The sequence below is a fragment of the Lottia gigantea genome (assembly GCF_000327385.1).
Source record: "Lottia gigantea unplaced genomic scaffold LOTGIsca_23, whole genome shotgun sequence".
NCBI classification, from domain to species: domain Eukaryota; kingdom Metazoa; phylum Mollusca; class Gastropoda; family Lottiidae; genus Lottia; species Lottia gigantea.
In genome coordinates, this window is record NW_008708645.1 from 566,287 (window position 1) to 584,078 (window position 17,792).

General features: G+C 33.9%; 1 protein-coding gene across 1 annotated transcript in view; it reads left to right on the forward strand.

Annotated features, from left to right (window-relative positions):
* Nucleotides 1–14,572, forward strand: part of LOTGIDRAFT_206325 (hypothetical protein) — a gene marked incomplete at both ends in the record, with an annotated part of 22,186 nt that extends 7,614 nt beyond the window's left edge. The window contains 6 exons of the mRNA XM_009054906.1: nucleotides 4,413–4,609; nucleotides 5,296–5,390; nucleotides 9,264–9,489; nucleotides 11,251–11,376; nucleotides 12,543–12,660; nucleotides 14,400–14,572. Of these exons, the coding sequence (XP_009053154.1) occupies nucleotides 4,413–4,609; nucleotides 5,296–5,390; nucleotides 9,264–9,489; nucleotides 11,251–11,376; nucleotides 12,543–12,660; nucleotides 14,400–14,572 (935 nt within the window). The remainder of the gene's footprint in view (nucleotides 1–4,412; nucleotides 4,610–5,295; nucleotides 5,391–9,263; nucleotides 9,490–11,250; nucleotides 11,377–12,542; nucleotides 12,661–14,399) is intronic.
* Nucleotides 14,573–17,792: the final 3,220 nt, after the last annotated feature.

Genomic DNA, 17,792 nt, shown 5'->3' on the forward strand with positions numbered 1-17,792 from the left:
AATGGTGTTAGGGTGTATTGAGACAAGTCTCAATGAAAGCACTGGCCTAGGTCACAGAGCAATAGATAAATGTATTGATTATGTGAAAATTAGTTAGTCATTAGTATGATTTTAGTTGAAAAGACACAAACACAAAAATACACTGCATGTTATATAATATACTGTATATAGCCATGGCACCAGTCCTGAAATAAGTATTCCCTGAAATCTAACTCAGAAATAGATTAATTTATTGATAGAACATGATACATTTATATTAACAAATCTATGCTCCTAGGATGAATGGACATTGTTCAATGGTTCAAGTCTACCGTGAAAGAGGAAATTGCTAAGATTTTGATTTTGTAAGCTACAACCAAACGTTTTGTGTATACATGGGGAAATTTGTTCTGAAGTTCCGAGTAATGGCGTTTGACTATTATCGAGGCTTTGGTATCTGTAGAATCAAATGTCGTTATAAAGGGTATTATCTGGTTATCATGTTGAATGTTGAGTCCATTTGGCCTCACAGTCTGCAGTTGATCGATCCAATAACTTTCGCGTTGTAGACGTCTAAGCTTAGGTTTCATGCTAGGTGATGTAGAAACTGTTTCTATAGGCATGATGAGAAGGTCATCAATGGAATGATCGGGAAGGTTGAAGTGATTCGCAATTGGTCTATCCTTGCCATGCACTATATCATAGCGATGGCCATTGAATCGCGTTCGAAGCGCATTTTGAGTCTCGCCAACATATTGTACATCGCATTTTTTACAAGAAATTAGGTATATGATATTTTGATCTCCGCAAGAAATTAGGTTATTCATCGCAAACAATTTTCCGTTCTTGTTATTTTTGAAAAAATGGGTAACATGTATGTGTTCGCATGTGCGACAAGTAGGACCTCCACAGGGAAATGAACCGAATCCAATAAAAGGTGGAGGGGGGTCTTCTTTTCTCAAAATGTCTGAAAGCGTGTCATTCTTAATTTTTCGAAGAAACCTTTTGGAATATCCCCTCTCCCTTAATTTGTCAAAAACTAGTTTACAGGCGGATTCAAAATCAGCCTGCTGGGTGCAAATTCTATGAAATCTTAGAATTTGAGATTTAATTATTCCAGAAAATGTTTTGTTCGGGTGGAACGAGCTTTTGTATAAAAGTTGGTGGGTATCAGTTTCCTTAAAAAATTTTTTAGAAGAAAGAAAGTTGTTGCCTTTGAACACCGTGGTGTCCAAAAAATCCATGCTGTTTTCGCTGATATTTGCTGTCAATTTCACAGAAGGGTGGTGGTTGTTTAAAATTTAGAAATATTTCCAGAAATGTTCTAGAGTATCGGACCAAATGATAAAAATATCGTCAAGAAACCGGCCGTAAAATAAAGGTTTAAACGGTGAATTATTTTCTATCTCCCTCTCCCACTCGGCCATAAATATATTCGCATAAATAGGGGCAAATTGTTTGCCCATAGCAGTTCCAGATGTTTGTAAATATATTTTTCCATTAAAAAAAGAAGTCATTACGCGTTAAACATAGTTTAAGTAAATCTAAAATCTCTGTATCAGGTCGATCAGAACATGGATATCGAACAAATGCCTTACGGACGGCGTCAAGACCAACATTGTTGTCAATGTTGAATCACTTCAACATTGTTGTCAATGTTGGTATACATACTGGTTACTTCCAAAGAAATGAAATACGCGTTTTCGGGAATGTCCAATTTCTTGATTTTTTCAACAAAATCGGTTGTGTCTTTCAGATAAGAAGGGTGTTGGCATGCTAGTGGCAGTAAAAAGTAATCTATGTATTATGAAACTCGGTATGATTCGCTAGAACAATCAGAAATGATTGGTCTACCTTTAGGAATTTTGTTGGCAATGGACCACTCAGTTTCGGGATTTTTATGAATTTTCGGAAGCGTGTAAATGTGTCGTTGGCGAGGCTCAGTGGACGCGGAAAGGTAGTCATATTGCTTTTCTGAAATAAATTTCTTTTTAACCAAATTTTGTAGAATATTGTTTATTTCTCGCACAGTTTCCATAAAAATAGGTGTATGAAGTTGGCGATAGTGATTTGAAATGTTCAACTGTTTATCAATTTCAAAAATGTAGTCATCGCGATTTTGAATGACGCAGCAACTGCCTTTGTCACTTTTCCTGATGATAATGTTTTTTGTCATTTTTTAGATTATTGAGAGATTTTCGTTCAAAATTGGTAAGATTGTTTTTCTCATTCACCAAAGGCAAATGAGAAATTTCTTCATATAAATTGTCGCAAATAGTTAAAATATCTTGGTCAATCGCATTATCTGGTGGATTCCAGCCAGATCTATCCGTAAATTTGATTCGTTTACCGCGGCCAAGTTTTTCGCGAAAGTAATAATTCAATTTAAATGTTCTCTGAACTTCAGTTACCGACGTCAAAATTGGTTCAATCGAAAATGGTTTATGGGTGGGTATGAAGGTTAACCCTTTGTCCAGAAGTCTTTCTTCAAGGGGAGAAAGTATTCGTGAACTTAAATTGACAACAGTTTGTCCTAATTTTGGAATATTTCCCCCCCGCGTTTAGTTTAAATGGGAGACCCAATTTAAATATACAGACTTGGCAGTGGGGGCCGTCCAGTGGACGAGATCTAAATGGTTTACCTCGATCATTCCATTGAATCGCGGCATAGTCTTTGCAAACGGAGATGGCTTATGAAAAAGAAGGTCGTTGAATTTTCGTAAGTTGGCGGCTAAATTTGGTCTCTGGCGTTGGAGGATGGAAGAAACTGGTATCTGGGTGGCGAATACGTTGGCTGATGGGAATTTGGTTTTGGCGAGGGATAACAATTCCAGCATCTGTCTGTGGATGGATTCACCTGGTTCATTCTTGTTGTTGAGGCCAATATGGAGAAGGACTTTGGATGGTATTGATGTTGGATTAATCTTTGTAAGGATATCGATGATGTGGTTAATTTTGGCTCCGGGATAAGATTCAGCTTGGGTGTCCTGGTTGACCTCTGGAATTCGGGAAATATTTGAAGATCCTATGATAGTGGTTGGTTTGGTTACTTCAGGGAGTGTCCATGTTGATTTGTTCTTGTTACAATCATGACGACGAGGATGGTTTGGTGATTTAGAACCTAAGCTTAGACGTCGACGGAAAGTAGAATTGGTTGATGATCTTGGAGTTTCGGGGTTGGATCTAGGTTTTGATGGGGTAGCAGGTGAACTTGTAGGTAGAGGTCTAACAGAATTGGAGATTGGAGTAAAAGGGGAGGTTGGTAAATTGGTGGTATTGGTTCTTTCAATTTCACACCTTTGTAGGTTAGAGTGGAATAAACAAACACCCCCAAACAATGACAGTCTGTTCCCATTCATGTTTTACGAAATATAAATGCGGCAGACATAAAATAGCATGAAGTGGGCAGATCTGTGTCGAACAGGTCTAGTTCTAATAAAAAGTGTTCAATCAGTTTCTGAACATTATTGTGATGACCACTGCTCTTTGCAAGATGTTTGAATTATTGTTTAAATATGTTAAAGAGTAAGACACGTGTAATATATTACTTATAAGATGAATAAAATGATTTAACTATTACAGTATTGATCACGTTACAGTTACCCAAAGAAATAGAAGCCTGTGCAAATCAAAATGAACATGTACCTTACTTAAGCTCCACCTACTTTCCTTTAAGATTTTATTTGACTTATTGCCAGCACCCATGTCTGTCCGTCCGCCCATCCACAATTGTTTCACTCTAGAAGGTATAATCCTTGACTGATTTTGACGAGACTCGATATGATTGTAATCAACCAGCGATGAACCCTATTGAAAATCAGAAAAATATTTAGTATGAGTAGTTGCCCTTGTTCTTGAAAATATTTTTCCCATATAACATTCTAGAAGGCACAATTCTTGATGGATTTAGATGAAACTTGGTGTTTATCAACCAAGGATGAACCCTATTGAAATTCTGAAGAATCAAAGGATATTAAGTATGAGTTATTGCCCTTGTTCTTGAAAAAGTGTACAATTTTATAATCTTAAACACTCTAGAAGGCAGAATTCTTTATGAATTTTGATGAAACTTAGTGTGAGTGTTTGTTATTAACCGAGGATGAACTCTATCGAAAATCAGAAGACTCAAAAAATGTTAAGATAATATTTAATATGAGTTATTGCCCTTGTTCTTAAAAATGCGTCTGTAAACATTCTAGAAGGCCCAATTCTTTACAGATTTTGACAAAACTTATTATTAATTCAGTATCGCCTCAAAAGAAGTGTATGACTGAAGGTTAAATATTTCATACTGGTAATTGTTACTTTACTGCTAAATATTTTTATTTAAAATTAAAGCAGTATATTACCTTGGCTGGCAACCTATCTTAATTGGATTGGATGAGTGCTAGCAAGGGCACAAAGACTTAGACTGAAACAGTTGAATATTTCAGATTTAAATCTATTGGATTGGTCTCATCACAACTATCTACATGTAGCTTTAAATGATGCTGTGTATATGTGGGATGCCACTGAAGGCAGTAACACACAATTGTTAGAGCTTCAGAGAGCTGAGGAATATGTGTCAAGTATTAAATGTATTGATAAAGATGACTTTGTAGCTGTTGGAACTAGTAGTGGTAACATCATGGTAAGTACAAACAGGGGTGTATCTAGAATATGTCTGACGAGACCCGAAAGGCTACAATCTTATTAAAATCAAATTTCAACTTCATATCTTTTTCAATATATTTTTATTTAAAATCACAGCTGCCAGTGGGCGTATATTACCTTGCCTGGCAAGCTATCTATAATAAGAATGGTAGGGCCGAAGTCCCCAGAGGCCAGGCCAACAGATTTCCCAAAAAGAATTTAGAGCATTAAGAGTGTTTAATTTTCACTTCAAAGTGAGACCTGAAGGGGGCAATGGCCCACCCTCTAAATATGCCACGGAGTACATATAACTTATCCAGCATTTTGGGCTGTTATTTAGAAGTTGCCTTGGATCAATGCGCTATACACTTCCTATCTCATCTATCACATGCTATCTCATCAATTGGATATTACTAACCTGAAGGTCCAGGGTTAAACCCTACATATGTAGAGATAATACCTGCAGATTTTTCAACCTGGTTTCCATTTGTCAGTGATGCGGGTTTAGGGACTGACATGGAAAAACTGCAATAGACGACTCTGATCTGCCTTATATTGAAAAGAAATTATAGAAATAGACAATGAAAATCCTAGTTTGGGTTATTTTTAATTTTTAGTACATTTCTGAAGAGTTCAATTAAGCTTGAATGGATATAAGTTGTTATTTATTAATATTTACTTCAGATTTATGATATATCAACAAAGAAACATGTTCGAACAATGACAGGACATGCTGCTAGAGTTGGTGCCCTAGATTGGAACAGTTATATATTATCAAGGTTTGTATTGCCAGTTAGATAATTTTCACAAAGGGCAGGAGTTTCAACCTAGTGGGGGTAATTACCTTAAATGGTCAATTTTGATCGTTTTAGTGTTCAGAGCTTTCTAATCTAGAATAACATAACGTAATCTTAGAGATCACATGTGATGTGCACACAGCCTCATCATTGGGAATGCCAACTTTGAAAGGGAACACATCAAAAAACTAATCAGCTTTGAGATTTCTCAGTAAACTAATCTTTTCATAGGTTTTATCAAAAGCGAAAGTAAGAACTAAGTTCAAGATGGCGGAAAACCCCATCACAATCAGTTCAAATCCTTCATTGAAGGACTTATAATTCATGACACAACAATTTTGAATTTCAATGAGGTAAGCCTTTAAGATCGGGAAATGTTCCAAAATTTTGGCAAGAAGGAATTAATTAAATCCTTCCTTGATTATAAAGGTGGTAAATTGAAAGAGCATATAAATTTCTGGAAAGAAATTACAGCAGATAAAAACATGATATCTTTATAAACATTTTAGGTTATACCAATTATCAATAACCCATCCTTTTAAATTACCTTAAGAGAAACAGCCTACCATATCAATGAAATTATTAGAATGAGAAAAGAAAAATATCATTGAAGGAACTTACCATGAAGTGGGAGAATTTTTATATGCCTATATGAAATGGGGGGCGTATATTGGTGTCACCCATGTCTGTCTGTTGGTCCATCTGTCCACAATTGCTCATAAACACACAAACACAATTCTTAATGGATTTTGATGAAACTTGGTGTGAGTATTTGTTATCACCCAAGGATGAACCCTATTGAAAAGCAGAAAAATTGAAAAAATATTTAGAATGTGTTATTGTTCTTGTTTTTGGAAACGCTTTCAATTTTGAGCTCATAAACACTAAATTGCTCGATTTTGACAAAAGTTCAAAAGAAGTGTATGACTGAAGGTTGAATATTTCATCCAGGTCATGATTACTGTTCTGCCAAATATTTTTATTTAAAAGCAAAGCTGGCAGTGGGCATCTATTACCTTGCCTGACAAGCTCAGTTTGTTATTCAATAAGAATCTTTCATACATGTGATTATCAAGTGCCTTATCAACTTTATTGTTAGAGATCACAAACCTGTTGAAACACAACCAGTGGTTATAAGATTTTTCAAAAGGCGTTTTTTATATGAGACTTTTCCTACCAAGAAATAAGTTGATTTGTGATGTTAAATTTAGTGTTTAATTTTTTACGGACACTATCTACAGTTAGGAGGATAACTTTGAAATTATTAAGTTTTAAAGTGCTGTTCCCTTATTTTCATTTATTTATATATATGCCGTTATTGGACGACTTTAATACTTATATAAATCGAACACAGAGATGTTCTAATGATTGGGATAAATACCAGTTTGTCTCAGAAATCAATAATTAACTCGTAATTAGCTCATCGGGTCTCACAATTTCCTTAAGGGAGGTAACTCTATGTATGCCTTTTCACAGTTTAACATCATCAAAACAGCCAAATACCAACCTAAAAGTTTTAAATTTCAATAGTTATGTTTCCAAAATAGGGAAAAAGACAATGTTTTTTTATTTTCTGAATACACTGTGTATTTAATAACATTATTTCTAACTTACAAATATGTCTCTTAAACATGGTTTGGCTAATAAAATGTTTTACGAAAATGTGGCTAGATTATCACGATCTACTTTAGTCAGTGAGTAAACAAGAAATCTATTTTTAACTTTTTCAATCGGATTTCAGTAAATTTTATCCCCAAGCTTTTCTACATCCTTACACAATCTTAGCACTCAAGAATACTTGATATATTCATTAGAAACATTAATTATTCAAACAATAAGCATGATTTGACCAAGAAAAATAAGCAAAGGTAACTTTAAGTTACTGGGTTTGATTTCAATTTTATCAGGCAAAAGGATACAGGCCTTACAGTTGAAAGATATAAACAATATAGTTGTATCGAAATCTTCACTTCTTGTTAGAATATGTGAATTATTGAAACTAACATGAAGAACTAGTTTTACCAGGTTACCCTCCAGATAAGAGATTATGTGTTGTTACCGTCTTTAATGAAAATGTGAAACGTACTAATACTACAAGAGGCACCAGTCAAAGGCTGTTAATAAGTTTTCAAAAACCATATAAACAAGTTTCTAGAGATACTATTTATAGGTTGTTAAAGTGTCTTCTACAATTATCTGGTGTTGATACTAGTATTGTTGTCCCTTATTCTATTTGTTGAGCTTCGATCCTGTAATGCAGCTCAGAAATCTTGTACCTATTGATACCTACCGTTCTTGCTATATCATAAGGATAGTGCTTTCCATTTTAATTTTATAAGAAGCCTTTAAATAAAGAAGAGAGGTTTGGAGTAAAAATATTACAAAATATAAACACTAACTTATGAACAAAATTGTTAGATCAAAATATGTTTGTATGAAAAATTCTCTTTTATTAAGAGTTTGTGTTCCTGATAGCAACTTATGGGTTCTCTAAGAGATATAGAATTTAAAAATTTAACAAGACTTACCTGTCAATAACGATTACTATTCTATATCTGTCAGATGACGATCTAAGAGATAACATGCCCACCCAATGGAGTTCTAAGGCATAGAATCTTGAGTTTTTTGCCCTCCCTTTACTCTTGGGTTTATGATTGTTTGCTATCATTCACCTTTACAAAATGAAGTATGAGACTGCGTGTGCATCTCCTGTTATCTCTGATATCGTCATCTGACAGATAAATAATTATAATCAAACTTCAACTTACAGGTAAGTCTCGTTTAATTTTTGCTTGTAAACACTTGCAAGACACAATTTTTACAAAACTTGATGTGAGTGTTCGTAATCACCCAAGGATGAACCCTGTTGAAAATCAGAAGAATCGAAAAATATTTACTGAATGATTGCCCTTGTTCTTGAAAACGCATTCAATTTTTAGCTTGTAAGCACTCTGGAAGGCACAATTCTTGATCGATTTTGACGAAACTTGGCATGAGTGTTTGTTATTTAACAAGGATGAACCCTATTGAAAATCAGATAAATTGAAAAATATTAAGTATGAGTTACTGCCCTTGTTCTTGAAAACGCTTTCAAATTTTAGCTTAACACTAAAAGGCATGATTCTTGCCAGATTTTGACAAAACATTCAGTACCGTGCTGAAGATTGAATATTTGTCTTCTAGAGTTTTCACGAGCTAAAGATTGAACACTTTTTCATTTAAACATTTGTTGGTAGTGTTTTGTGTGTGACGTTGTGCATTTGAAGATATGTTGAGCTAGATTTGTATTTGAGGATATTTTTGGCAAGAGTTCTATTAATTAAATAATTGGAAAACTGGATGTTTATCGAAAAATGTTGAATTTCAGTATAAATTATGATTTTTGTATACAAATGTTGATTTCAAAGACTGCATTAAGCTTGCAAATTAAGAGATAGCAATGAGGAACATTGAATAAAAAGCCATTCCGCCTTCCATAAAATTGGTTGTATCTTTTAAAATATCTTTGGAAATTGCAGGAACGACAGAATTCTAATTGAAATTTGGAATGGCACCAATTGATGATATCAGTGTCCCCAATTCACATACAGACAATTTTTCTCTTAGTAGTTGTGATAAGATATTTGAACCAAATTAACAGGCAACATTAAAATATAATGTTTACAATTGACTGTAAACTAATATGTTTACAACTATAAACTAATATGTTTACAACTATAAAGTAATGTGTTTACAACTATAAAGTAATGTGTTTACAACTATAAACTAATGTGTTTACAACTATAAACTAATGTGTTTACAACTATAAACTAATGTGTTTACAACTATAAACTAATGTTTAGTTTGATGTTTCAGTGGATCACGTTGTGGACAGATTCATCATCATGATGTGCGGGTTAAAGATCATCATGTTGCTACTTTAAGTAACCATACTCAAGAGATTTGTGGGCTGCGCTGGTCACCTGATGGAAGATATCTAGCTAGTGGAGCTAATGATAATCTACTCAACATCTGGGATGCTACCTTGGGACAGAATCAAACCCCTGTTTATTCTCTTACTGAACATCATTCTTCTGTCAAGGTAGGAATTGAAAGCATTATAAACATAGAAAGAAACAAACAACTATATTTTACAAGGATAACAACTAAGGTTCACTAAGGATCCTGAGCTGGTTCTTGGCCAACCTCCTTGACATTGATCATTCCAGAATTATCCATACCCATTTTCAGCTGGGTTGACTGGAATTATGATTTTTTTGATTTTGATTTTTTGTGTCAATGTCATTATGAAGATGATCCCTATCGATTTTTGTGATGATCGGATAATTTTTCACCAAAATATCCTGTCTGACTTGAAATTTTACTCTATTAGCTATATTGTGCAACTCGTGCTCACTCTACAAGCTACAATTCTTTACATTCTTAGATTCTTTTGATTTTGTGTGTCAATGTCATTATGAAGATGGTAAATATATCTAATTTCATAATACTTACAATCAAAGCTATCTGTGGGCGTATGTTACCTTGCCTGGCAAGCTATATTTAGTTATTGCCCTTGACTTAGTAAAAACGCGTCAAATTTGGCTTGTATGCATGATAAAGGTTGCAATTATTATCCGGTCTTGATGAAACTTGGTATGCATGTATATATTGATGAGATCTTGGTCAAGTTTGAAATTGGTAATAATCGGATGAATGGTTTCAGAGTTATTGCCCTTGACTTAGTAAAAACATGTTAAATTTCGCTTGTTTACATGATAAAGGCTAAAAATTTTATTTGATCTTGATGAAACTTAGTATGCTTGTAGATATTGATAAGACCTCAGTCCAGTTCGAAATTGGTAATAATCAGATGAACGGTTTCAGAGTTATTGCCTTTGACTTAATAAAAATGCGTTAAATTTGTCTTGTCTGCATGATAAAGGCTACAATTTTGATTCCATCTTGATGAGATTTCAGTCAAGTTCGAAATTGGTTATAATTGGATGAATGATTTCGGGGTTATTGCCCGTGACTTAGTAAAAACATGCAAATTTGTCTTGTTGGCATGATATAAACTACAGTTTTTATCTGTTCTTGATGAAACTTAGTATGCATATATATATTGATAAGATCTCGGTCAAGTTTGAATTTGGTCATAATCGGATGAATGGTTTAAGAGTTATTGCCCTTGACTAAATAAAAACTCTTCAAATTTTGCTTGTAGTCATGATACAGGGTGCAGTTTTTATCTGATCTCAATGAAACTTGGTATGCATGTAAATATTGATGAGAATTTCGAATTCGAATTTGGCTTGTAGGCCTGATAGAGACTACATTATTTATGACAGTTGTCAGCTGGAGTAGAGTCAGAAGAAAAAGACCCTGTTAAATGGGGATTTTCCACACCTCCAAAGATATGTTTTATCTAACATAATATTGAATTTCCTTTAAGATGATTGTGAATTAGTGTTGGGCATTGCTGTAACTTTCGTTTTGGCTGAGAAAATGATGATATGACTGAACTACAAAAATATTCATCTTTCCGAATATGCCTGGGTTTTGTAGGTCTGAGGTATCTAAATAGGTTTAACCCCCTCACATGCGGACTGTCCCCATTTAACAGGGCTTATTCTTTCTGTCTCTACACCAGCTGACATCTGTCCAAATAGCTGTCTCTATACCAGCTGACATCTGTCCAAATAGCTAGAAGAGGCTGTAATAGAGACAGATGTTTCGGTCTATTTGCTCCTTATTGAGTCTAAAAGCTGCTTTGTGGACGTAAATACATGCTTAAAATTAAGTGATTTGAAAGATATTGCAAAAGCTGAAATTTTAACAAATTGGTCTTCAATTGATTCAGGCTATATCATGGTGTCCATGGCAATCATCTCTGCTAGCCAGTGGTGGTGGCACAAGTGATAGACATATAAGATTCTGGAATATGACCAGTGGAACGTGTCTGAATGCTGTAAACACTAACTCACAGGTATGGCAATCAATTAAATCAGCCTAAAACATTTTAAAAACAGCATTATTCCATATTGTGTATGTTATTTTGAGAATATGAAGGAGCTATTATTTCTATTTGCTTAGATTTAAACTTGGGTCTGCTTTATTGATAAAGGTCTAAGTATGGTTTTTATTATGCCCACATGGAAATGTGGCCATATATTGCCGTCACCCCTGTCCCTCCGTCCGTTCACATTTCTCGTAGACGTGATAGTAGCTACAGTTTGTATCCGATCTTGATGAAACTTGGTATGCATGTATATATTGATGAGATCTCAGTCAACTTCGAAATTGGTAATAATCGGATGAGTTATTGCCCTTGACTTAGTCAAATTCTGCTTGCAGGCACGATAGAGACTACAGTTTTTATCTGATCTTGGTGAAACTTGGTATGCATGTATATATTGATGAGAGTTGGTTAAGTTAGAAATTGGTAATAATCCGATGAAAAGTTATTGTACAGTGATGAGACATTGTTTGAATTTGATGATAATTTGATGAACTGTTTCAGGTTTTTGTGTTGACTGATAGACGATTTTAAGGTTTTGATAATTTATATTAAGCCACTAAAGATTTTGTTATAATTTCTGACAGCTGGTAGTGAGCGTATGTTACCTTGCCTGGCAAGCTATCTTTACAGGTTTATACGCCCACCTGGAAATGTGGATGTATATTGCTGTCGTTCCTCTCCATCCATCCGTCCACATTTCTTGTATACATGATAGAGGCACAATTAAAGAGATTATTCAGAGATTGTTTGAAAAGTTATTATTTAGCAACTACAGACTTTATCATTTCTGACAGCTGGTAGTGGGTGTAGGTTACCTTGCCTGGCAAGCTATCTTTGAAACAAAATTGTTGATTTTTTCTCAATCTAAAAACTTTAAATGTAAGGGAAAAAAGTTTCTCTATGAAATAACAACCTAGTCTTTCATATCATTAAAAAGACTTCTATTTCATTAACATTAAGTTACTTATTAAAATTGTGTAGGTGATCTTATCTGGACAAAGAATTTATTCGATACTTTTTAATCAGGCGATGTTAACAATACAAATTCATATTGATAAATATTGTATCACCAAGTCCTACCATAATATGGGTAAGTTGTGAAAAGTCAATGTAAATGTTTCTTCATATTTTAGGTGTGTTCTATACTGTGGTCTCAAGAACACAGAGAACTTATTTCAGGTCATGGATATCAGTTGAATCAACTAATAGTATGGAAATACCCAGCAATGGCTAAAGTAGCCGAGTTGAAAGGTAATAGTAAATTACGCTATAAGGGATAGATTCCAAAAAGAAAAAGCAGAAAGCAATAACCACTCAAAGAAGACTTTTTGATGGACTCACCAACACCACTAGTAGTACAGCGATTCATTTGATGTATACTGAACTTGGTGTAAAAAATAATAAAACTTGACATCAAATACCATCCTTTAATACCCAACGTTTAGTAAAAAATTTTTTGACTTCATCAGGGGAAGAAACAAACTACAAATGGTAGAAGGCAATTAAGATTAAAATTACATTACAATATTGTAATATTGGTGTCACCCATGTTCGTCTGTCCACAAATTGCTTGTAAACACTCTAGAAGGAACAATTCCTGACCGATTTTTTACAAAACTAGGCATGAGTGTTTATCACCCAAGTATAAACCCTATTGAAAATCAGAAAATTCGAAATATGTTAAGTATGAGTTATTGCCCTTGTTCTTGAAATGCTTGTAAATACTCTAGAAGGCGAATTTCTTGACGGATTTTGACAAAACTAGAAACAGCGAAAAATAATTAGTATGAGTTATTGCCCTTGTTCTTGAAAATGCGTTCAATTTGAGCTTGTAAAATTGTAAAAACTTTAGAAGGTTTACTGATTGGCAGATTTTGAACTTGCTGTGAGTGTTCATACAAGGATGAACCTGATTGAAAATCAGAAAAATAGAAAAGTATTTAGTTGGAGATATTGGCCTTGTTCTTGAAAATGTCTTTAATTTTTAACTCGTAAACACTCTAGAAGGCACAATTCTTGATGTGAGAGTTTATCACCCACGGATAAAGCCTATTGAAAATCAGAAAAATCGAAATATATTTAGTATGAGTTATTGCCCTTGATCTTGAAAACTCGTTCAGATTTAGGCGCGTAAACACTCTAGAATATGCAATTGACAAAACTTGTTGTGATTGTCTCTTTTCAGAAAAATCGAAAAATAATTAGTATGAGTTATTGCCCTTTTTCTTGAAAACACGTTCAATTTTAGCTTGTAGAAGGCACAGTTCTTGATGGATTTTGACAAAACTTGGCATGAGGGTTGGTTATCACCCATGGATAAACCCTATTGAAACTCTAGAAGGCATGATTCTTGCCGGATTTTGACAAAACTTGGTTTTATTATTCAGTACCGCTAAAGATTGAATATTTTCAAGAACAAGGGCAATAACTCATACTCAATATTATTCAGCATCGCCCTAAAGAGTTCAAAAGAAGTGTATGAGTGAAGGTTGAATATTTCATACTGGTGATTGTTACTGTACTGCCAAATATTCTTATTCAAAATCAAAGCTGTAGTTGGCATAATTATATTAACTTGCCTGGCAAGTTATCCTTTATTTTATCAGGGACGCTGATAGAATCAATTAGCACTATTCCAATTTTCAATCAGTTGATGTGGTTCTTACAACACACTAAAACTAAATATTTTATGACATCACAATTACAATTGGCCTTATATGATTTTGGCAGATTTTGATGTCATAAAACTCTTGGTTTAGGTGTAATTTCATACGTATAATAATTTGATATGTATATCAGTTTAGAACTACAATAATAAAATATTTTCACTGTTGAAATAGTGCTCATTACATCAATTGTTGAGCAATGGAAAAATATTAAAACAGAACTTTAATTCACACTATGAGATTCTCAGACAACTGACGTATTTTAAATTTAATCAGTTCAGAACTATGTTGATTTAATCTTAATGTATTATTTATTATTGTTAGGTCATACAGCCAGGATATTGCACATGTCTCTCTCTCCTGATGGTACAACTGTAGCCTCGGCTGGTGCTGATGAAACCATTAGATTCTGGAGATGTTTTGATGTCATCAAACAGCAACGTAAACAATCCACCAAGTCAACTAGTGATAGTATTATAATGAAACAAATACGATAAAACTCTCTGAAATTATTTTGAAAATTGGAAGTGCTCAATCTGGTTGTCATCCCTCCACCATAGCAGAATTCTAAATACTGGTATTTACTTTCCCTGCTGATATCACTTTTCAGAAGGGAGATATGATGTCTGGTTCATCTGCAATTATAATCTCAAATAGTGAAGGTTACTAACTCTTTTATTAGTTTATGGTCATTTTCCACGGAATGCTTTGAACTCCAAGTAATATAAGTATAAGCGTATGACGTTAACGTTGTGTGATGTCACTTAGTTTGATGTGAATAATTTCATTTGAACGGGAATGGAGTAGAAAGCTTGTTCGATAGCAATGGAGAGGTAAAAAACCTGAACAAAAATTTGTTTAGTCACTGTGAACTGTAGTCAATTTAATCTAATAACACTGTGAACTGGCATCAATCTAGTCTAGTCACCGTGAACTGGAGTCAATCTATTCTAGTCACTGTAAACTGGAGTCAATCTAGTCTAGTCACTACTGACTGGAGTCAATCTAGTCTATTCACTACTAACTGGAGTCAATCTAGTCTAATAACACTGTGAACTGAAGTCAATCTAGTCTAGTCACTACTGACTGGAGTCAATCTATTCTAGTCACTACTGACTGGAGTCAATCTAGTCTAGTCACCGTGAACTGGAGTCAATCTATTCTAGTCACCGTGAACTGGAGTCAATCATGAAAATTTTAATGTGGAACGTATATTGCTGTCACCCATTTCCGTCCACAATTGCTCATAAACACTCCACAAGTCACAATTCTTTACGGATTTTGACGAAACCTGCTGAAATTGTTTATTATTACCCGAGGATGAACGCTATCGAAAATCAATAAAATCGAAAAATATTTAATAAGTTATTGCCCTTGTTCTTCAAAACGCGTTTTATTTTAGCTCGTAAACTGAGATTAAGCACATTGTGTTAATCTGTATATATAAAGATATTGTTTGTTTGATAGATCATGTTTCAACCACTATGAGATGTCTCGAAGTAACAGACTTTGAAGTACAAATTCCATGTGCTTGGTGCTATTGGCTAAAAGTGGAAATAATATAGCCATAATCCATTTAAGGAAAAATAAAATGTGTCTAGGGACACAAGAAAAAAATACCAAGTATTCTTTTTGTGATATTTTTTGTGATATATTGTATTTGTGTATATGTCTTTCATTAATAAATTCATTTTTTTAGAATTTGTTCAGAATTTTTGAAGAATGATAGTCTTTATTTGATAAATTGTGTTCCATCATTTAAATAATTAAATATTGGCCTCAGGACGCTTCCGTACATCTGAAAAACACCCACAGAACTACACAGTCTGGTTTAATTTTGTGATGAAAAGTAAGTTGTAACTTTAGAAGTCAGGCTTGTCGGGGAAGGAAATGCCCCGAAAAAATTCTGACAACCGACCAATTCCATTACTTCAACTATACACCGTACATTATTATTGCATAGGACAATAGACGAGAAATTTCAATACATCTTTTATAAACGTTTAATTTCATTCTATTAGAATAGAAAATCAATAAAACTTTGTATGGATAAGATGTCGACCATAAACCATTAGTTATTGAGACAGCTCAGAGATATCGGAATCACTTGATTATAAGGTATGTCTACTAAAATATCATGGGGTCTTACATGAATTAATGATGTTGTATTTAGGGTTATATTTTACGTTAATCGGGGCCACCGATGACATCTATGTGTATCGTTTTAATTTTCAATCAGTCGTTTGTGGGTCTAATATACTTAATATTGTATGTATTCACTATCGCATAAGCTACTTCGGTAAAGCATGGGCATGGCTATATTACAGGAACCACAAATATCTGACAAAAAAATACGCTGCCTGGTTAATAGTTACTGCCTTATGCCATAACTCATGCTATTCTTACGTAAAATAACCACCTACAGGCCTATTGAGCTTGACCTTTCTAAACTACGGTACGTTACCTCTTGGATATACATGTACAGTGATGATTGAATTCAAATGTACATATTATGTATATATACTGAGAGACAAAAGAAACGTTTTATTGGATCTATCTTACAGGATATTCAAATGTATTTATATATGTCAGTGTTAAAAAAGGAAGTAAGCTTAATGACCATTAACATTAGCTTATGTTACAAGGATAGGTTACTATCTCGTAGAATGGACATAAAATTTAAAATCTCTACTTGGTCAATAAAGAATAAAATCTCTACATACGACGATATATCCTTTAACCTAAAAAAAAGTTTTGAAAGACGCTTCTAAGCATGTTTCAAAATTACTTAGTTGTTAAATGAATTATTACTTTATACTGTTATTGGATTATAGCGGGAGTCTGTTACATAGTTATGACACCAGTAAAGTCAACTTTCGGACAAAGACTCATTTTGGCCAAATTTAAAAATTTCAATTGGTCATTCTAAGAGGTAGTACACCTTTAACTTTTATCATTGTTCTCGTGCTTTTCAATGCTATAAATCTTACCTGTGTATTCAACATTTTTGGATCAATTAGAACGCAAAATGGCTTCGTATTATTTACCGATTTTACACAGATGTTCAACTTGGAAAGAAGAGATCTGTTGTAGGTTTATAATTATATAATGTGGTCGTATATTGTTGTCGCCCCTGTCCGTCCGTCGGTATATATCAATGAGATCTTGGACAAGTTCGAATTTGACGATCATTCGATGAACGTTTTTTGAGTTATCGCCTTTGACGTATGAAAAACGCGTCAAAATTTGTTTGTGAACACAATAGAGACTACAGTTTTCATTCGATTTTAATGAAATAATTTTAATGTGATAATTTATAGGGATGAGGTCTTAAACAAGTTCGAATTTGACTATCTTTCGATGAACGTTTTTTATACGCCCACATCTCTGTATGTGGACGTATATTGTCGGCACCCCTGTCCTTCCGTCCGTCGGTCCGTCCGTCCGTCCGTCAACATTTGCTTATAAACGCTCTAAAAACTAGATATTTTGAAGGAATCAAATGAAATTAGGTATATGTATACATATTCATAAAATGAAGATTAAGTTCGAATTTGAGCTATTTTCGACCGTTAGAAGCCCTTGCCCCAAAATCTTGAATATGCTATTACTCTCTTAGTTTTCAACCGATTTTGATCAAACTTAAAATGGATGTTATTGGACCTAAATCGAAAGGTTTGAGAAAGTTTAGTTTACTTCTGATTAAATTTAAGGCTT